Raw genomic sequence first — 22,360 nt, 5'->3', positions numbered from 1 at the left:
TTGGGTGTGTGGCAAACATGCTTACAAGAGGCTACCCGGAAACTGGTCGGGAATATGCTATGTGGGGTACATAAGACCCTTGTTCTTTTTATTGTCACAAACACAAGGAAATCATTTAGGAATAAGATTATATGATGACCTGAACAGAATAAAACGATCTATTGATACTTCCTTATCCGGGGATAGTGCCCAAAAATGGGGAAAGGATGAATGGCCTCCTGAAAGAATCATACAGCATTATGGGCCAGCTACCTGGAACCCGAATGAGTTGGTATCAGGAGCCCGAGAACCTATTTATAATTTGAACCGAACAATTAGGTCGCAAGCTATCCTCGAAGTTGTAACCAATCAAACAGCGACGACCTTGGATCTTCTGGCTGATCAATCCACTCAGATGAGGAATGCTATCTTTCAACGTAGAATGGTCTTAGACTATTTACTAGCAGAAGAAGGGGGAGTGTGTGGAAAACTGAACAATTCTAATTGTTGTTTACAAATTGATGATAATGGAAAAGTGGTTAAGCAGATAACAAAAGAAATTAAAAAGCTAGCCCACGTCCCAGTACAAACTTGGAAGGGTATGGATTGGGATTTCTTTCCATGGTTGCCCGGTGGACCATGGGTTAAAAGAATGCTATTTTTATTTTTATGTGGTGTAATGACATTATTGTTTATACCTTGTATGATACCTTGCTTTACGTTGTTGATACGGCAGATAATAAATAGCACCCAATTTGTGATGACTTTGGGAGAGAAAAGGTGATGTGTCGATAATGATGCTTAAGAAATGGACACCCCGAGAACTGACTGATGAAATCCAACTGCTACTAACAAAAGTTGAAGAAGAGACACGAATTGATGATAAAAAAAAAAAAAAGGGAGGAATTGTAAGGAATAGTCCAGCAATTCGTGCCACTAAGGGGTGTGAAGGGTTAACATTGAGGCCTGGGTTTAGGCGAGAAGAGAACAAAGGGATTTCTTCAGAGAAAAACTGCTGACTTTGCACAGACGTGCAGTAACTTCTCACAGCCGGCCAAGAGACCACTAGATAAGGAGGAAGAATACGAGCCTCCCTGTCCGAGCGGCCCCCGAGAAACCAACAGAGACTGATAAGCAGGTGCACCTGGGAGGACTTCGGATTCGGGAAACCAATTATAATAACCCTGCCTCTTCTCGAAGTAGTAATGAATATGTATTAGCCTAGGAGCATAAAAACCAGCCGCCTTACGTAACAGGTGTGCGTCCTGGTGGAGCAGAGACTCCCGGCGCACCCAGCGCTGTTTGCTTGCCTCTATTCATTTAATAAATTGTAAACTTTGATTGTAATCCTATTTGGGACTCAGTCATTTATAACACAAGATAAATAGTACTTATTTTCAGGACAGGCTGAGAGAGCTGGGCATGTTTAGCCTGGAAAAGAGAACACTGAGGTATCAATGTATATTGGTATCTCATCAATGTATATAAATATCTGAGGGGAGGGTGTCGAGAGGATGGAGCCGGTCTCTTTTCAGTTGTGTCCAGCGACAGGACAAGAGGCAACAGGCACAAAATGAAGCACAGGAGGTTTCGGCTGAATATGAGAGGACACTTCTTTACTGTGAGGGTGACAGAGCACTGGAACAGGTTGCCCAGAGAGGCTGTGGAGTCTCCTTCTCTGGAGGTATTCAAAACCCACCTGGATGCCTTCCTGCGCATTGTGCTCTAGGTGATCCTGCTAGGCCGGGGGTTGGACTAGATGATCTTCATAGGTCCCTTCCAACCTCAACCATTCTGTGATTTATAATATTAATATATATTATTTATCTTGTAAATAAGATGCCTGTGACGCCTGCTCCCCTACCTCCCCAGCCCCCCATCGAGCATGCCCACCCTCCCCACGCTCAGCCCCCATCGCTGTCCGCCTGCACCTCTCACTTGCAGCATCTGCACTGCGGTGCCTCACTAGATCTACTAGATCTTTAGGCAGCAGCATAGTACCAAGCAAATTCCTGCTTTTTTCCTCAAGTTGGGATGACCTGAGAGCCACCCTGCTCTCCCTACAGAACTATGCACGTATTTACTGCTTCACGCTTTGGTAGTCCAAAAGGCTCACACAGTTGTTCTCAACTTCGAAATCATAATGAAGCCAGGGATAGAAGAATGGGGGCTTGCTTAATCGCATTAAAATAGACGTTGCTGAGTGTCTTTGCTTACTACTGTGCAAATTAACCGAAACAAGGAGTCTCGGGGCCTCTCACACAGGATGTTTCCTGACAAAAATGGGGAACCTGTCTCAAAAACCAGCTGAGACCGACCTTGTAGTTTGGACAAGAGCCAAGGAGCAGCTGAGTCTGTACAAAGGCAGGGGGTCAACTAGTGGTGATGAAGAAGAGTTATCAACCTTCATCCCCACGACCCTCTGACGACCACCACCAGAAGGCACTGTGCAAGCGCAGATGGGAGGAGTTTATGGAAATGACTTCTTGGAGCTAATTTTAATACAAAGCGGGGATAGGTTATGCATATGTATAGGCGTATTGGGAAACTTCATGCATATGTAACTCTTTACTGCATATAACCAAAGCAAGTTGCCACGTTAGAGTGCGCATGCCTTTGGGAGCTATCCTGCATGCGCCCAGTGCCGAAATAAACCGCATACCTACTTTATAACTCATTTGCTTTGAGTTGTAGAGTTCTTCCATGAATCAATAACTTTGGGGGAAGAGAAAAGTTTGGCACGATCCTGGGAAATCCACCTTTTTCCATTTGCTTGTCGTGGAGTTATGTTTTTTGTTTGTTTGATTTTTTTCTCCTGATGGTGGTGAGGAAAATTCCTTATACTTATCTCTCTTCCCTGCGTCCCTCACAACCTCCAGGAAAGAACAGAAAACTTGTCCCCATCCCCTCTTACGGCGCATCCCACAAGCTGCCCGCACGTGCCGTGCGCCTTAGTGAACACGCAGGTGCAGCCCGCCCATCTGCTCTTTTTTGTCGCTAGCTAGCTCCCTCTCTATTTTCTTCCTTTCCGCACCTATGTGTGAGCTCGCTGGCTCTCAAAGGGGGTGGGGTGATTGTGAAGCTACGTTCTTGCAGGAGCTGTTCCCCTCGCGGCCACAGGGGGAAGAGGCAGCAGGGCTGATGCCTCGTGGAGCTGCCTTGAACGCTTAAACAGATATTGTTTGGAGGCCGTCTCTGTCGGGGAAATGTTCCCCTCGTCCCCGGCTCCGCTCCCCGCAGACGTGGGGGAAGTCTGAGCTCCTTTGTCGCCACCTCCCTAGCGAGTGTTGGCGGCGGCGGCGGCGGCGGGTGGGGGTGGGGTGGGGGGGTGTGTTAGGAGGGGGCGAGGCTCAACATAATGGCGGCCGAGGGCGAGGAGGACGTCTCGGTTACCTCCGTCAGGATGATAGGAACCGTTGGCAGAGCTGAGCCGGGGCACTACCCTGCCCTATGGAGGAGCAAGGAACTGGGGTCTCAGGGCCACTTCCTGGTGGGCTCTGGTGAAGACAGCTCAGGCACCGGCGGTCCGGCTTTGTGCTCGGCGCTAGGGCTCTTGGCGCTGGGCTCAGGGTCTGCCCCTCTGGCGTCCGGAGGTGGTGGTGCCGTGACACCGACTGGCCAGGGACCGGAGGTGTCCGGAGGGGCGCTGCCCGAGTCCGGCACCGTCGTCTTTTCTCTACTGCCGTTACAGCCGTCTTCCTTGGTGGGGGGGTTGGGAACTGTGGACGAAGGCGACTCGCTGGATGGGCCGGAATACGAAGAGGAGGAGGTGGCTATCCCGCTCAACGCTCCCCCCACGAACCAGTGAGTAGTAACGTTCCGGTGCCCTGCCGGGCGCCCGCCACGCCTGGGCTCTTCCCCGCGGGGGGGAGGGGAAGCAGCAGGAAGCGCGGCGTCGGGCCCCATCTTTTTCCGCTGGAAAATGCGCGTCAAACTCCCGTGCAAGTCCCGCAGAAGTTTTGCCCCCTCCCCCCTCTGATTCCGCTTAAGTAGGAATTTAGACGGGAAAGTTCCGTGCGTAGGAAATGCTAAACCTCGGGATGGCTTTAAGACTTAGTTCCTTGTTTCGGGTGAATCCGTGGCTTGGCCTGGCTTCATTTCAGAGTTCAGTTTGACTCACATATGCGGAAGACTCCACGGAAAGTTAGTCCTGTTTACTTGTACTTAGTGTTTTGAAGCGTCTTATCCATCTTTTGACTTTTTGTGCTGTTTTATGACTGGCAGTGGGTGAATGTGAGTCTAATAGGTGTGTCTGTGTATTTCTAGGAACTATTGCCTGCCCTCTTAACTGTAAGCTAGAGCAGTAGTGACATGAAATGTCTGAGATTTAAAGATGGTGCTCTACAACTAACTGGGGTCAGCTCCTGTGAAGACTGATCTGCACGAGTTAACTTTTTCAGCTTTTAATACTAATAAACAAAATGCCAAAAAGGAATGAGCTGTTCCGAATATGATTTGATTATCTGTTGAACTACTGGGGAGACTTGTCCAATATCTAGAAGCACAGTAATTTTTCTCAGAAGAGTAATAAACGTGCTGGTATTATAAAGAACCTTGCACTAGAGGCAGAGCAGTTCTGTGTTTATATTTTGTGAAATAAAAAATCAGAAATTGTTATTTAGAGTTGATATAACTAGTGAGTACTCAAAATATAACTTTTAGATTTAACAACAAATTAAATTTAGGAAGCGTGCACATTTACATAAAAATGTTGCAAGACTTGTATTAGAGCAAGAAAATAGCCCTCAAGCAAGTACCTTACCGTCTCCAAAGTAAAACATTGGTATCTATAAATCTATTACTTTTGAAGTTATAGTAAGTATAGTGGATAATTTAGGGTTTCAAGATTTCAGGTTTTATTTTTACATTCTCTTCTAACTCCAGTGTTAGAGTTAATTTCTGCGTTCTTTCAGGTATTTCCAAGATTTCAGAAGCCATTGCAGTTTTAAGGAGGACGTAAACTGTAATATTAAATAATTGTTTTAAACATACATGCCCCCTCTAACTTTCAAAGACTTCTTACTAAACCTTTCCTCTTTTTGTTTCTTGACTTTTGCTAGACATTTCTAAAGAATAAGACATTGTTTTGTGAAGATAGTGTTTGAATAGTCTTTAACTTGTATGCTTCCATAAAGAGCTAGAAATATAATCAGGCAGTTTAGACAAAGGATGAGGGTAATGGAAGCACATAAAGGTGAAGTTACTTTTTTGTTGTGTATCAAGTCAGTGAGATACAGAATTCTGGTATTCTGAAAAAAATCTGACATTTTACTGTTAGAAGTGGTTATGTTTCTCAGACAAAGTAGGTTTTTTTTGGAAATATTTCTAGGGAGTGGGGTAATTATGATCACCTCTTCAACACAATAATTGTACTACTTTCACAAATGTGAGTAGACTTTGCTGTCGGAATGTTTTCTTATAACTCAGCTGATAGCATGGAAGCTAATGTTTTATGAAAGGATACAGAATTTTTGACAAGTACATTCTAGGGGGAAGACTGCATTTGTTCAATTCAAGGCCCTGATTTCTTGTATTAGTCGATGAGGCTACTTATAATCCTGTGTCGGCTTCCTGTAGGTTGATGTTCTTCAAGAGTTCAACAAGTGCAAGGTCCTGCATCTGGGTCGGGGCACTCCCAAGAGTGCCCCTCTCTAGCTCTGCCTCTCTCTGGGCAGAGAATGGATTGAAAGCAGCCCTGATGAGAAGAACCTGGGGGTGTTGGTTGATGAGAAGCTCAGCATGAGCCAGCAAGATGTGCTTGCAGGCCAGAAAGCCAACTGTATCCTGGGCTGCATCAAAAGAAGCATGGCCAGCAGGTCAAGGGAGGTGATTGTGCCCATCTACTCTGTTCTTGTGAGACTCCACCTGGAGTGCTGTGTTCAGCTCTGGGGCTCCCAGCACAAGAAGGACATGGATGTATTAGAACAAGTCCAGGGGAGGGCTACAAAGATGACCAGGGGGCTGGGGCACCTCTCCTACGAAGATAGGCTGAGGGAACTGGGGTTATTCAGCCTGGAGAAGAGAAGGCTCTGGGGAGACCTTATTGCAGCCTTTGAGTACCTAAAGTGGGTCTACAGGAAAGTTGGGGAAGGACTCTTTATCAGGGAGCATAGTGATAGGACAAGGAGTAATGACTTTAAACTAAAAGAGGGTAGGTTTAAATTAGATGTTAGGAAGAAGCTCTTTACTATGTGGGTGGTGAGGCACTGGAACAACTTCTCCCAGAAAAGCTGTGGGCGCCCCATCCCTGGAAGTGTTTAAGGCCAGGTTGGATGGGGCTTTGAGCAACCTGGTCTAGTGGGAGGTTTCCTTGCCCATGGCAGGGGGATTGGAACTAGATGATCTTTAAGGTCCTTTCCAACCCAAGTTATTCTGTGATAATATTAAGATTAAAAGGGGTATTGAAGTCTTTGCAAGACCAGCATAATTGTGTTTTCTCTTCTGGATACTTTAACATTAAAAATACTTGAACAGTAAATATATTTAAAAAATTTATTCAGAAACTTATACCTCCATCTGCCTATTTTTCATCATCGTTTATCCTTGTTTTATTACTTAAAGTTAAATTGGGTAATTAAAATGTAAGCATGAGACATCAAAAAGCTTTTTATTTTATACAGTCAGCTTTTACCACTCATTTTTTTTAAATTGGCTGTGTGTTGATAGTAAATTGTATACTTTCCATCCTGCCATTTTCTCTTGTAAGTGTCCTTTCTTTGTAGTCATACCATCTGCTTTTATTAAATTGAACTCTTCATTACCAAAACAAACATCTGTCACCTTAACGTTATAAGCAAGCACCTGATACACTTTAATTTCCTCTTCTCTTTTCCAAGTTTTGGTGGTTTCACAGTGATGGCTAGCTAAACGGGGAATGGGGTTGTGGTCAGTCCATAACGCTCTGTCATCTGCTGTTCCTTCCTTGTTTTCTTCCCCTGCTCCAGCATGGGATCCCTCCCATGGGATGCAGTCCTTACCAGAATGATACTACATGGGCTTCCCACAGGCTGCAGTTCTTCAAGAACTGTTCCAACATGGGTCCCCTATGGGTGGTACCTCCTGACAGATCACCTGCGTGTGCGTGGGCTCTTCTCCACAGGTTGCGGTTTTGGCCTGTAGTCTGTTTTTGCATGGACTCTCCACGGGCTGCAGTATGGATATCTGCTCCTCCATGGTACCCATTGGGCTGCAGGGGAGATGGCCTGTTCCACCATCGTCCTCTCCATGGGCTGCAGGGGAATTTCTGCTCTGGTGCCTGGAGCACCTCCTCCCCCCTCCTTCTTCACTGACCTTTGTGTCTGCAGGGTTGTTTCTACACTTGTCTACGTTTTCTCACTCCTCTATCCCAGCTGCTTTTGTGCAGTAGTGTTTTTTTTTTTTTGTCGTTGTTTGTTTTTCCATTTCTTAAATACTGATTGCACCTCTGTGAGAATGTGCTGCTCGTTGGTGAAGCTTTGGCCAGTGGTGGGTCCCTTTCGGAGCTGTCTAGAACTGGCTCTTACCTAATATGGGGCAGCTTCTGGACTCTTCTCACAGAGGCTACCCCTGTAGTCTTCACCCCAGCTACCAAAACCTTGCCACATAAGCACAGTACAGATATGTGTTTGCTTTACATCATAGAATATCTGAGTTGGAAGGGACCCACAAAGATCATGGAGTCCAACTCCTGGGTCCCCAAACGACCACCCAAAAACAAATATCAGATCATGTGTCTGAGAGCGTTGTCCAAGTGCTTCTTGAACTCTGCCAGGAGTGAAGAACCTTTTCCTGATATCCAGCCTGGACCTCCCCTGTCGCAGCTTCAAGCCATTCTCTCAGGTCCTAAATAGGATTTTAGGTCCTTTTAATAAGCTGTGTTGGGTTTGGGTAAGACTCTTTTGACTACGGTGTAGTAGTAGTAACTGATCTTATTTAGTTTAAGTACAGGCCTTGCTGCTGAGATTTCTGTGTCTGTTGTTTGAGAAACAGGTTATTACAACTCGCTTCACAGTTCATGTTTATCCAGCCTGAATTGAAGCTTGAATAGGCTTAAAATACAACAGTCTGAGTCAGATCATTTACTTCTGTTTCTGGTCACTTACTGAAAATGAATAAATTGAGGAGGAAAGAAAAAGCTGGTCATATAGAGCCTTTGGATGGTCCAGAGTGCTTTCCTCAAGTGTGAGTTATTTGGGAAAGTAGGTTATCTGAAAACCTGTGGACTATTTAAAATAATTAAGATTCTGTGTATTGGAAACAATTAATTCCAAGGTGATTACACCTGATAGCTTTATTTGAAACAGTCTTGGAATTGCATCAATTTCAAATGATAACTTTAATTATTTTCAGAGGTCTGTTCTGTGAGAATGAACAGAAGCTTTAAGTTCTAAGGACACCCATTGTTACATTCATTTTTTAGGTGGTATCATGGAAAACTTGACAGAGCAATTGCTGAAGAACGTCTTTGGCAAGCAGGAAAACCTGGAACTTACCTTATTCGAGAGAGTGATCGGAGACCGGGTTCATTTGTGCTTTCATTCCTAAGTAAAACAAATGTAAATCATTTCAGGTGAGAATTATTTTTTTCTTTTAAAGCACTGTAACCTGTTTGTGATTTTAGAACTTAATACAGTACAGAAAACAATTGTATTATAAATTGAATATTTTGACTTTTTATTCATGTACCATATAGCTCTTCGCTTGGGTTTGTTTTTAAATTGTGATACTTAAAATCTACTTTATAGGCTAAAGAATGAAAATGTCATTGGAATAGAGAAGCTTGTCTCAAGCTGTTATGGCTAAACTTAAGTAATCTGGAGACTTTTTATTAGTCATCCATGGAGATTGTTTTGAGCCTGTTCCTCAGTCACTGCAGTTTACAGGGCATACTTGAATGTCAAAGTTGTAGTAAATCTGTGTGCTTCCTTTTTAAGAAAAATAACGAGGAGAAACAAAGAGGTTATGTATTTAACAATCTGAGGTTTTGGTGGAATCAACTTTCCAGTACGTGTTAACTGAGTTGTTCTAAATATAAGTAGTCCTTTATACAAAATTGGAACTAGAATTATTTTTCCATTGGCAAGTTGTATGCTTCAATTTATTCTCATTTATCATCAATAAGATGTGTTCTGGGAAGCTCTTGAATGTTAGCCAGCATGTAGTGTGCTGCAGTGTAATGTTTATCTTCACAGAATAGGAAATCAGATGCATTTTCAGTAGGTTAGGGGGGGGGGGGGGGGGCACAAAAAACAAGCAAGGAAACAAACAAAACCGGTAACTGTCAGCTATCTAGATAACAGGAAATAAAAGGAAAGCAAATTTACTTGCAGACCAAATAGAAATGGCATACTCATGTTTGCTTCATACTATCTGAGCTAACAATTCATACTTCTCAGCTATACTGATTTACTGATTCTTATTTGGGAACCAGTTATTATGTAGCAGTAGTAGAAAATAAAAAGCAAGCATTAACACAGTATCAATTTTTTTCTAAGAGTGTTTCATTATTTTAATAACTTATGATCATTGTAGCTAACACCAGGCATTGAATATTGGTTCATGTCCACCATACAGTTGTTTCTGACATCTCAGATAGAACGTACTCTTTAATGGCTTCCCAGTTCCTAGGAAAATGATCCTAATATTTTCAACTATTAAAGAAAATTTCCTTCTTAGATCCATTACATATGTGAAGAGGTAGCTATTCAAATGAAATTCATTTCTTTGATACTGTTCTTTACAGAATAGACATGCTTTTTGGTTTCATTTGTTGACTGCAGAGTGTATATTTTCCTTATTAGAAGGCAGGTGCTACACTCAAATGTTGTCAGCCTCAAGAATGGCAGTCTTGAAATTGTTTCAAGCAAATGTAGGGATGCATCCACTGGGTCTCACAGACTAGAAGTGTCATTTTCACCAAAGCTTGTTCTTTGACAAGCATGAAAACTAAAATTCTCTTTGGATGTAGTAGTATGCTTTTAGTGAGTTGCAGAGTGATGTAAAATATTGGGAAGGAAAACTTTTCATCTTGTCCTTCAGAGTTCTCTGTGTTTACAGAAATCATATTTACTAGTCCCATGTGTTCTGAAGAAAAGTTTAATTTAAGCTTGTTTAATAATAAAATCTGAAATACTAAATTTCATTTAGAAGCCTAATCTTTGAATAATTTACCTTGCCTTTTATAAGGAATCTAGCAGAAAATATGCGAAGTGTTTTATCCATGCTCTAAGTTACTTTTCCAGATAGCTCTTAACATTCTTAAAGAAGTGCTAAAACTCAGTATTGTTTTCCAGATTCTGAATGGCTGGAAAAGTCCACTTCCTGTTGATGCTGTCAATTTACCTAACTGGTTGTTTCTTTGGTTTGTTTGGTCAAAAATACTAGCTGTTTCAACTTAAGTACTCCTCCCCCTTGTAGAAGTTATTGTGTAATATGAATGTTTTTTAAAACCATTTTTTACCTAAATCAATTATTTCTGTTTTTAGAACTTTTATTGCATAGCAATATGAACAGATAATAATTTGCATTTTTGGTACAAGTGCATTCATGAATCTGTGTACTTAAAAGCAAAAAGTAGTGAGGTGAGCAGTTCTGTAAGAATTCTGTGTTAAACAATTTTTGTAAGCTTTTTTCCTATTAATGAGCTTTTAAACTGAGTAATTATGATCAAGTTGTTATTTTTAGCATGTCTACTAGACTAACTGTAGAAAAGTGACTAATTCTTGAAGGTATTTCAGTATAATTAAGTGCAGTTATTTGTTATACAGTTGTATATACTATATGCAGTTATTTTTTACTATATTGATACTTTGCCAAACTTATGCAGGCCTGTCATATAAGCTGTATGTCGTGCATGGTGGAAGTACTAACGCTGTTACCTCTACTAATGTATGTCATTTGTCCAGGATGCTGGTAATTGCTTCTCTGTTTAATTTAACTTAATTCTGGCTAATTTGCTTGTTTTTTTGTGAATCTGTGCCTCTTTTACAGTCTTCAAAGACTTCTATCATGTGATGTTTATCAGCAACTTCTGATTATCTAATGATTAGTTAAAGGGTGTGCATAATATTGCATTTTATTGAATGTAGACTGCTTTAAAAACTCACCATTATCCTAATTTTAAAAATCCACACAAAAAAAAAAAGCCCAACAATTTGTAGCAAAAGACTTTCTTCTGTCAAGTTTCCTTTTTCCATATTAACAGAATTATTGCCATGTGTGGAGACTATTACATTGGTGGACGTCGCTTTGCTTCACTCTCGGACCTAATCGGTTATTACAGTCATGTGTCTTGTTTGCTGAAGGGGGAAAAACTATTCTTTCCAGTAGCACCTCCAGAGGCAAGTAGTAAAAATTTTAAACGTTTACTTGAATGTTAATATCATTTATCTTGCATTTGACATTCATAATTTTATGTGGGGGGAAAAAAGCATTGTAGAAAGCTTGTCCAAGTTCTAGAGTTGTCTCAGTGTATGGTGAGGTATAACAAATATATAAATGCATTCTTACTGATACAAAATAATTACAAAAAAATGCTTTATAATGAGAGTCTAATGACAAAGCTAGATATCTGGTACTTTAGTTATCTCCAGATGTAATTATAGCGTTGTGTGTAAACTCAGATAAACAAGAAAATGTGCAATCTTTGGCTAGTAAAGAGCACTGTTGTAATGTAGCTAACCCCTACACTGGGTTTTACACCGACTTAATAGAGTATTTCAAAATAATTCCCATTTTGTGATATTCTTGATGAGGTGATCAGCTCTGGTGCCAGCACAATCCTTAGTGTGGAGCAGGGGGATCATGGTGTACCGGGTGTGTGTGCGTGCGTGTGTGTTCCTGAACTGGGGAAATCCCAGGGGAGCAACAGCAACTCCTGTGAGACTGGCTGATGAGGCATGGGCAGGGCCAGGAGCAATGGTGAGAGACTTAAATGTGGTGTAACTGTAACTAGCAGTCATTTGCTGAGGTGATCGGCTCCAGTGCCAGCAAGATCTGCAGTAGAGCAGGGGATTGTGGTGTACGGGGCGGGGGGAGGGGAGGTTCCTGAGTTGGGGAAATCCCAGGTGAGTGTAGAAACCTGCCAGGAGCCAGCAGCTCTTGTGAGAGTGGCTGATGAGGCTTGGGTGAGGCCAAGAGAAAAGGAAGCCAAATGCGACTTGCATAAAAGGCAGCCCTAGGGAGCACTAGTGACCAGGTCAGAGTGTAGCACTCAAGGCAGGGCACAGGAGTGTGTGCAGGGAGGGTACAGTCACTGCCAGTTCAAACAGCAGTTCTAACCAGCTCACAAGGAGATCCAGTCATGGTATCCACCTAGCAGAAAGCTATGTTCTCTGTGTTCCCTGTGCCATCTCCAGCCACAGGAACAACTGACACAGCTACCCAGACAGAGTTCCCAAGGGAACATGCAGCTATCTAGATCTCAGGCTGAAGGGTGTGCCCAAATTTTCTGCTGCTATCTGGTGGCAGCAGTGAGTGTACCTGTAGGAGGTGCACCCAGGTAGAAGAACTGCTCAGCCTGGTGACAGAGCTTCAGGAAGATGTGGGCAGGCTGAGGAGCATTAGTGAGTCTGAGAAGGAGATTGGTGGAATCATTGTGGTGGTTTTACCCTGCTGGGCAGCTCAACTCCACCACAATCACTCTCACTCCCCTTCCTCAAAAGAAGAGGGGGAGAAGAAAATACTACGGAAAGAAAAAGGCTCACAGGTTGAGATAAGGATAATTTAATTAAAGGGAAAAGAAAGAGGGGAGGGGGAAAAAAAACCAAAGGCTGTGCGGAAGCAAAGGGGGGGGGAATATTCTTCATATCAACAAGTGATGTTCGGCCACATCTGGGGAAACAGGATCTCAGTATGTGTAGCAGTTGTTTGGGAGGACAGATGTCTTCATAACAAGAGGACCCCCCCCCCCTCTTCTCATTCCTCTTCCCCACCTTTTATTGCTGAGTGTGACATCATATGGTATGGAATATCCCTTTGGTTGGTTTAGGTCAGCTGCCCTGGTGATGTCCCCTCCCCACCTTTTGCCCACCCCCAGCATACTGGCTCTTGGGGGGGCTTGGAGGGAGTCTTGATCCTGTGCCAGTATTGCTCAGCAATAGACAAAACACTGGAGTGATACCAGGGCTGTTCCAGCTACAAGTGCAGAGCACAGCACTGTGTGGGCTGCTGCAGGGAAAGGTAACTCCATCCTAGCCAGACCCAGTACAATCATACTCTGTCATCCCTGGGACAGATGCTTCAGCCAGCCACAGCACAAGAAATGAAGTATCCCCTACCCTCTCCCACCAGAGAGAAGGAGGGGAATTAAGAGATGGGGGAATGGAAGGAGGCTTCTGCTCAGGACAGCAGGTGAATCCCCTCCCTGCCTACCTCACCTTCCCAGGTGCCCTTGTACAACAGGTATGAGGCTCTGGAACTTGATGGACAGGCAAATGATGATGTGATGTGAACAAAGGTCCATCTAGGTTAGAGGGGTCACCTAGGGCAAGTCAGCCTACCCCATGGTTCAAGACCACCTCTGTCAAGGAGAAAAAAAGAAAGGCAATTGTCATTGGTGACTCCATTCTGAGGGGAACAGAGGGCCTGATATGCTGATCAGACCCAACCTGTTGGGAAGTCTGCTGCCTCCCTAGGGCCTGGGTAAAAGACGTTACTAGAAAACTCACTAGCCTGGTATAGCCCTTTGATTATTACCTGTATTGGGTTTACATGGCAAGGTTTTAGTAGCAGGGGGGCTGCTAGGGTGGTCTCTGTAATAAGAGTCCAGAAGCTGCCCCATGTTAGATAAGGACCAGTTTCAGACAGCTCCACAAGGGACCTGTCACTGGCCAGAGCTGAGCCAATAAGCAAGGTTGTTTGTGCCTCTGAGAGCATATTTAAGAAAGGGGAAAAAACTGCTACATAACAGCAGCTGGGTAAGTGAGGAGTGAGAACCAGCCTTGCAGACAAGAAGGTCAGTGAAGAAGGAGGGGGGAGGAGGTGCTCCAAATTAACTCTGTCCTAACTGGAACCAGGACAGATATCCACCCCTTATTCCATACCATTTATGTCATGCTCAGGTTACACTCTTTCCAATACATTCTAATTAATCACCATTTTCATCTATGGTATATAGCAATCATGGTAGTGATGACATACAGTATTATATAATAATTAACATACTACAATTCAACTCATGGGCTATTCTCACCCAGTATCAAATCCCCTTGAGGTACACACCGGACCTCCCCATTCTTTTGCATTACCCACCAAGTGCATCCAGGTCCCTGAGCAAAAGCAATTCCACGAATGGGTTTGCCTTTTCCTGAGGCAGGAGTAGCCCAGACTGTTTTACCCAGCATGTTTCTTACGTGCAGTACAGGAACTTTATCCCCTTCTACAGTGCGTAACAGGTTTGATTGGGCAGGTCCAGCTCGGTTGGCAGATCCACTGGTATTGACTAACCAGGTGGCCTTTGCCAAATGTGTATCCCAGTTTTTGAATGTCCCAGCACCCATTGCTTTCAGTGTAGTCTTCAACAGTCCATTGTATCGTTCAACTTTTCCAGAGGCTGGTGCATGATAGGGGATGTGATACACCCACTCAATACCTTGTTCTTTGGCCCAAGTGTCTATAAGGTTGTTTCGGAAATGAGTCCCGTTGTCTGACTCAATTCTCTCTGGGGTGCCATGTCGCCATAGGACTTGCTTTTCAAGGCCCAGGATAGTGTTCTGGGCGGTGGCATGGGGCACAGGATATGTTTCCAGCCATCCGGTGGTTGCTTCCACCATTGTAAGTACGTGGCGCTTGCCGTTGCGGGTTTGAGGGAGTGTGATGTAATCAGTCTGCCAGGCCTCTCCATATTTATATTTCAGCCATTGTCCTCCATACCAAAGAGGCTTTGACCGTTTGGCTTGCTTGATTGCAGCACATGTTTCACAGTCATGAATAACCTGTGCTATAGTGTCCATGGTCAGGTCCAGCCCTCGATCACGAGCCCATCTGTAGGTTGCATCTCTACCTTGATGGCCTGAGGTGTCATGGGCCCATCGGGCTATAAATAATTCACCTTTATGTTGCCAGTCCAGGTCCACCTGAGCCACTTCAATCTTAGCAGCCTGATCCACCTGCTGGTTGTTCTGATGTTCTTCAGTAGCCCGATTCTTGGGCACATGAGCATCTACATGGCGTACCTTTACAACCAGGTTCTCTACCCGGGCAGCAATATCTTGCCACAATGCCGCAGCCCAGATGGGCTTGCCCCTGCGCTGCCAGTTGTTCTGCTTCCATTGCTGTAACCACCCCCACAGGGCATTTGCTACCATCCATGAATCAGTATAGAGATAAAGAACTGGCCACTTTTCTCGTTCAGCAATATCTAAAGCCAGCTGAATGGCTTTTACTTCTGCAAACTGACTCGATTCACCTTCTCCCTCAGCAGCTTCTGCAACTCGTCGTGTAGGACTCCATACAGCAGCTTTCCATCTCCGATGCTTTCCCACAATACGACAGGACCCGTCAGTGAACAAGGCATATTTCTTCTCATTTTCCGGTAGCTTGTTGTACAGTGGGGCTTCTTCAGCACGAACCACCTCCTCCTCTGATGATATCCCAAAGTATTTGCCTTCTGGCCAGTCCATAATCACCTCCAAGATTCCTGGGCGACTGGGGTTTCCTATTCGAGCCCGCTGAGTAATCAGTGCAACCCACTTGCTCCATGTAGCATCAGTTGCATGATGTGTAGAGGGGACCCTTCCTTTGAACATCCAGCCTAGTACCGGCAGTCGGGGTGCCAGGAGGAGCTGCGCTTCAGTACCGACCACTTCCGAAGCAGATCGAACTCCTTCATATGCTGCCAATATCTCCTTTTCAGTTGGAGTATAGCGGGCCTCAGGTCCACTGTATCCCTGACTCCAAAACCCCAGGGGTCGACCTCGAGTTTCCCCAGGTTCTTTCTGCCAGAGGCTCCAGGTGGGACCATTCTCCCCGGCTGCGGTGTAGAGCACGTTCTTTACATCTGGTCCTGTTCGGACTGGACCGAGGGCTACTGCATGAACTATTTCCTGCTTAATTTGTTCAAAGGCTTGTCGTTGCTCAGGGCCCCATTCAAAAGCATTCTTCTTACGGGTTACTTGGTAGAGCGGGTTTACAATCAGACTGTAATTTGGAATATGCATTCTCCAAAACCCCACGACACCTAGGAAAGTTTGTGTTTCTTTTTTGCTAGTTGGTGGAGACATAGCTGTTATTTTGTTGATCGCATCCATTGGGATTTGACGACGTCCATCTTGCCATTTTATTCCTAAAAACTGGATCTCTCGTGCAGCTCCTTTAACTTTATTCTGTTTTATGGCAAAACCGGCCTTCAGAAGGATTTGGACTATTTTCTTCCCTTTCTCGAAGACTTCTTCTGCAGTGTCACCCCACACAATGATGTCATCGATGTACTGCAGGTGTTCAGGAGCTTCCCCCTGCTCCAGCGCAGACTGGATCAGTCCATGGCAAATGGTAGGGCTGTGTTTCCACCCCTGGGGCAGCCGATTCCAAGTATATTGGACTCCCCTCCAAGTGAAAGCAAACTGTGGCCTGCACTGTGCTGCTAGAGGGATGGAGAAAAATGCATTAGCGATATCAGTTGTGGCATACCACTTGGCTGCCTTTGATTCGAGTTTGTATTGAAGTTCTAGCATGTCCGGCACTGCAGCACTCAGTGGTGGCGTGACTTCGTTCAGGCCACGATAGTCCACTGTTAGTCTCCACTCACCATTAGACTTTCGCGCTGGCCATATGGGACTATTAAAAGGTGAATGAGTCTTGCTGATCACTCCTTGGCTCTCCAGTTGACGAATTAGCTTATGGATGGGAATCAGGGAGTCTCGGTTGGTGCGATATTGCCGCCGGTGCACAGTTGTGGTAGCGATCGGCACTTGCTGTTCTTCAACCCTCAGCAACCCCACAACAGAAGGGTCCTCTGAGAGACCAGGCAAGGTAGACAACTGTTTAATGTCCTCTGTCTCTAAGGCAGCTATGCCAAAAGCCCAGCAGAACCCTTTTGGGTCCTTGAAATATCCTCTTCTAAGATAGTCTATGCCAAGGATGCACGGAGCATCCGGGCCAGTCACAATACGGTGCTTTTGCCACTCATTACCGGTTAGACTCACTTCAGCCTCCAATACAGTTAACTGCTGGGATCCCCCCGTCACACCATAAATACAGATGGGCTCTGGCCCTTTATAGCTTGATGGCATTAGAGTACATTGTGCACCGGTGTCTACTAAAGCCTTATACTTCTGTGCGTCTGACGTGCCAGGCCATCGAATCCACACAGTCCAATAAACTCGATTGTCCCTTTCCTCCCCCTGGCTGGAGGCAGGGCCCCTCTAGTCCTGGTCAGAATCTTCGTTTCTGTGTTTAAAGGACTGCCTGCTGGAAGTTGGAGCAGCAAACTTTTCAGAGAACTCCTTTTTCCCAATTGTTTTCCTTTGCAATTCACGTACCCGTGCCTCCAGGGTCGCAGTAGATTTTCCATCCCATTTTCTCATGTCCTCTCCATGGTCACGTAGGTAAAACCACAGGGTGGCGCGGTGTGTGTGCCCACCATATTGTCTTCCTTGCATAGATGAACGTTTACCCCTAATAGCTGAGACACTGGTTTGTACAGGTGGGGAGGAAAATAATCTCTCTTCAAGTTGGTGGATCTTTTCAGAAAGTTTCTCCAAAGCATTCTCTTTTAGCTGGTGGACACTGGTTCGTTCAGGTGGAGGGGAAGATAAATTCTCTTTAAGTTGGTGGACCTCTTCAGAGAGTTTCTCCACAGCTGAGACACAGGCCTGTAGGGAAGAGGAGAGATTTCCTTCGTACTGCCGGAGTATTTTAGTCACTTCATTCACTGGGGGATTCTCCTCCGCTTTCCAGGCTAGTATTGCCAATGAGCTGGCATATGATGATGGTGCACTCTGTACAAACTTCCGCCACATGGGTCGTGTACACCGGACTGCATCTGGATCTGCGGATGTTTGTGCGTCATCTAGGTCCTTATAAATTACTTCCCGTACGGCCAATTCCCTCAGGTACTGAATTCCCTTCTCCATGGTGGTCCATTTGCCTGGTAGACATACAAGTTCTTCCTTGAAGGGATACCTTTCCTGCACAGCTGACAGGAGACGCCTCCAGAGGCTGCGAGATTGTGCTCCATCTCCAATTGCTTTGTCAATGCATGCGTCCCTAGCAAGGGATCCCAGCCGCCTGGCTTCCTTGCCCTCTAATTCCACATAATTGGCTCCGGTGTCCCAGCACCGGAGCAGCCAGGTGACAAGCTGCTCGCCTATACAGCGACCAAAATCTTCTCGCACATCTCGTAGCTCACGCTGGTATAGAGTCCGGGTAGTTACTGTTGATTTTTCGACATCCTCATCTTCAGTCTCCTGCACCTTTGATGGCCCAGCCTCGTCTTCACTATGCCCAGACTTAGCAGAAGACTGTCTGCGTTCTAAACGACCTGAGCCTCTATACCATTTCTTCACCTTGTCTACAGGGGCAACTTGCACTGCTACAGCTCGTTTCTCTAACCCAGACACAGGGTCTGCCACAGGGGTTGGAATACCCTCTGCGGGGTCAACTTGCACTGCTACAGCTCGTTTCTCTGACCCAGACACAGGAGCGGGAGCGGCTGCAGGGGCTGGAGCGGCTGCAGGGGCTGGAGTGGCTGCGGGAGCTGGAGCTGGAGCGGCTGCAGGGGCTGGAGCGGCTGCAGGAGCTGGAACTGGAGCGGCTGCAGGGGCTGGAGCGGCTGCAGGGGCTGGAGTGGCTGCGGGAGCTGGAGCTGGAGCGGCTGCAGGAGCTGGAGCGGCTGCTGGAGCGGCTGCAGGGGCTGGAGCGGCTGCAGGAGCTGGAACTGGAGCGGCTGCAGGGGCTGGAGCGGCTGCAGGAGCTGGAGCTGGAGCGGCTGCAGGAGCTGGAGCCGGAGCGGCTGCAGGGGCTGGAGCCGGAGCGGCTGCAGGGGCTGGAGCTAGGTTGCTAGTAGCATCAATTGCAGCTCGATAGGCACAAGCCAGACCCCAGCACGCTACAGTGATTTGTGTCACTTTGGAACTGCCAGAGTCATGACACCTTTTTTTCAAGCATTCTGCCAGCTTTTTAGGATTTTGCAGTTGTTCAGGGGTGAATGTCCAAAACACTGGAGGTGACCACTGCTCTAGAAACCTGCCCATATCCTCCCACACTCCCTGCCACTCGCAACTATCCCGCCTCAAGACAGATCTCCGGATGAGATTCCTAAGTAGTTGTTTAACCCTCAACAAAACCTGAAGCGCATTCAGGAGACATAACAACAAGAGCAGGCTGGTCTGAGTATCCCAAGGATATTCAACATCTCGGAGAACCACCGTAACTAGCTCGGGGGATAAGAGGGTGGTGGCGAAGGAGAAAGGGAGAGTGAACAGGTAGGGAAACATGTCTTCCCCTGTCCCCTTCACAGATTGGCTCCCTAACGAAAACAGGCAATAGGTGTAATTGCTAATAGTTTCCGAGATATGGGTTCCAAAGTATAGAGTCGACGTCAGTGCTGAGTACAAATACCAGGTTAGAGTCGTGACCAGATATTTCATCATTTCATAAGCCATTGTTACACCGCACAGTACCATAACAATCTTAAACCAGGGCCCGGAAAGGATAAACAGTGCAACAGGGAGCACATACAGAAAGTAACGCACTATAAAACTCAATTTGGAAAACAGGCACAGCAGACTGGAGATTAAGGCAATCAACATCGTGACTAGCAACTATTAAGCAGGTCCAATACTTATACCAATTTTAGTTTAACACACTCTGGTCAAATTTGTCGATATCTCAACCCTTCGAGCCCCATGTTGGGCGCCAAAAGGGCTGTTGTGGTTTAACCCGGCTGGCAGCTAAGCACCACACAGCCGTTCGCTCACCCTCCCCCCTCCCTCTCTGGGATGGGGGAGAGAAACGGGAAAGTGAAGCCGGTGAGTTGAGATAAAGACAGTTTATTAAGACAGGAATATAATAATAACAATAATAATAATAGTGATAATGGTAATAGTATTAATAATAATAATGTGTAAGAAACAAGTGATGCACAATGCAATTGCTCACCACCCGCTGACCGATGCCCAGCCTATCCCCGAGCAGCCCGGCCCCCCACCCCGGCCAGCCACCCCTATATATTGTTTAGCATGACGTCAGATGGTATGGAATACCCCTTTGGCCAGTTTGGGTCAGCTGTCCTGGGTCTGTCCCCTCCCAGCTCCTGCTGCACCCCCAGCCTGCTCGCTGGCAGGACAGAGCGAGAAGCCGAAAAGTCCTTGGCTTGGTGTAAGCACTGCTCTGCAACAATTAAAACATCAGCATGTTATCAGCGCTCCTCTCATCCTAATCCAAAACATAGCAGCCTACCAGCTACTATGAGGGAAAATTAACTCTGTCCTAACTGGAACCAGGACAAAGGATCATCCTGTCCATAATTTTACCAGGCACTGACGTGAGACTGACAGGCCTGTAATTGCTAGGGTCTTCTTTCTTGCCCTTCTTGAAAACTGGCACAACGTTTGCCAGCTTCCAGTCTACTGGGACCTCTCCAGATTCCCAAGATCGTTGAAAAATAATTGAGAGAGGTCCCATGATGATGTCAGCCAGCTCTTTAAGCACCCTGGGATGAATCCCATCCCGACCCATGGACTTGTATGGGTCCAGGTGGAACAGCAAATCCCGCACACGTTCAGGGTCGGTTAGGAGTTTGTCATCCCCACTGTCAGGGTCCTCCAGCTCAGGGCACCCAGGGTCCCGAAGCCCATCATCAGTGTTCAAGACAGAGGCGAAGAAGGCATTAAACATCTCTGCTTTGCCTATGTCCTTGTCTGTGAGGAGACCCTCCCCATCTAGTAGCGGACTTATGTTTTCTTTGGTTCTCCTTTTTCTGTTCACCTATCTAAAAAAAACCTTTTTTATTATCTCCCACAGACATGGCCAGCTTCACCTCTAGTTGGACTTTAGCCACACGAATTTTCTCCCTACAAACACGAACAGCATCCCTGTATTCTTTCCTTGTCGCCTTACTCTCCTTGTAGCAGCCGTACACTTTATTTTTTCGCCTAAGCTCCAGTAGAAGTTCCCTGGTCAGCCAGGCTGGCCTTCTGCTCCGCTTGCCTGACTTCCGATTTTTTGGAATTGCCTGATTATGTTCTTTTAGGAGGCAGTGCTTAAAGACTGACCAGCACTGATGGACTCTAGTGCCTTCAAAGTATGCTGGAAAGAAAAAAAAAAAAAACGCAACAAAACACGGGTTGAGATGAGGATAATTTAATTAAAAGGCAAAGAAAAAGGGAAAAACAAGCAAAGGCTAAAGGCTGCATGGAAGCACGAAGAGAGAGAGGAAAAAATTACTCTCTGCATTGCTCCTTGGCAGGAAGTTTCGCCATGGCCCAGGAAGCAGGGCCTCAATATGTGTAGCAGTTGTTTGGGAGGACAGATGTCTTAATAACGAGAGCCCCCACCTCCTTCCCCTTCCCCACCTTTTATTGCTGAGTTTGGCATCATAATGGTATGGAATATCCCTTTGGTCGGTTTAGGTCAGCTGCCCTAGTGATGTCCCCTCCCCACCTCTTCCCCACCCTCAGCCTGCTGGCTCTTGGGGGGGGTTGGAGGGAGTCATGATGCTGTGCCAGTATTGCTCAGCAATAGACAAAACACTGGTGTGATACCAGGGCTGTTCCAGCTACAATTGCAGAGCACAGCACTGTGTGGGCTGCTGCAGGGAAAGTTAACTCCATCCCAGCCAGACCCAGCACAACCTCCACCCCTTATTCCATAGCATTTGTGTCACTCTAAGGTTCCATATACTTTAGTGTATTGGTATTCTCATCACCACTGTTCCTTGTCCTTTAATATATTTATAGATAGGTACTTTTTTTTTTTTCATTCTATAAGCCTCTCCACAAAAAGTCCATAAGAATCCGTGATGATTTAGGCTTTATCTGCCAAAGTGGTCACTCAGGACAAGCTGAGTAGGATTTCTGGATGCCAGCACCAGCTTAGCTTGAGTTGTTGCTGTGCTTGCCCTGTTCCTTACGAAGCTGACCTGTCATTGGTCATGCAGTTTCCTCCTACAACACATATCTTAGATTACAGATTATTTTTGTCCCTAGGTTAAATCTCCTTGAGGCACACACCTGATATCCCCATCCTTTTGCATAACCCATCAGGTGTACCCTGTTCCTTGGGCAAACACAATCCCACAAGCGGGTTTGCCTTTTCCCGAGGCAGGAGTAACCCACACCGCCTTCCCCATCCACTTCCCTACATGCACTACAGGGACTTTAGCTCCTCCCACCGAGTGTAAGGGTTTTGTTTCAGCAGGACCAGGATGGTTGTCAGACCCTCAGGTGTTAATTAGTCAAGTAGC

At 45.7% G+C, this 22,360-nt stretch overlaps 1 protein-coding gene across 8 annotated transcripts in view; it reads left to right on the top strand.

Moving 5' to 3' along the window:
- Positions 1-235: 235 nt before the first annotated feature.
- Positions 236-22,360, top strand: part of LOC308184719 (ras GTPase-activating protein 1) — a 104,617-nt gene continuing 82,492 nt past the window's right edge. The window contains exons 1-3 of one of the 8 annotated variants that reach the window (XM_080572086.1): positions 236-3,783; positions 8,378-8,527; positions 11,162-11,297. In XM_080572086.1, the coding sequence (XP_080428212.1) occupies positions 3,338-3,783; positions 8,378-8,527; positions 11,162-11,297 (732 nt within the window). In that variant the 5' untranslated portion in view covers positions 236-3,337. Of the gene's footprint in view, positions 3,784-3,880; positions 4,123-8,377; positions 8,528-11,161; positions 11,298-22,360 lie in introns of those variants that run through there. The other 7 variants (XR_013942887.1, XM_080572087.1, XR_013942888.1 and 4 more) reach the window with 7 other exon arrangements.

Source organism: Anser brachyrhynchus, assembly GCF_964034855.1.
Source record: "Anser brachyrhynchus genome assembly, chromosome: W".
In the NCBI taxonomy this organism is placed as follows: Eukaryota; Metazoa; Chordata; class Aves; order Anseriformes; family Anatidae; genus Anser; species Anser brachyrhynchus.
This window is presented reverse-complemented; position numbering and strand designations above follow the sequence as displayed.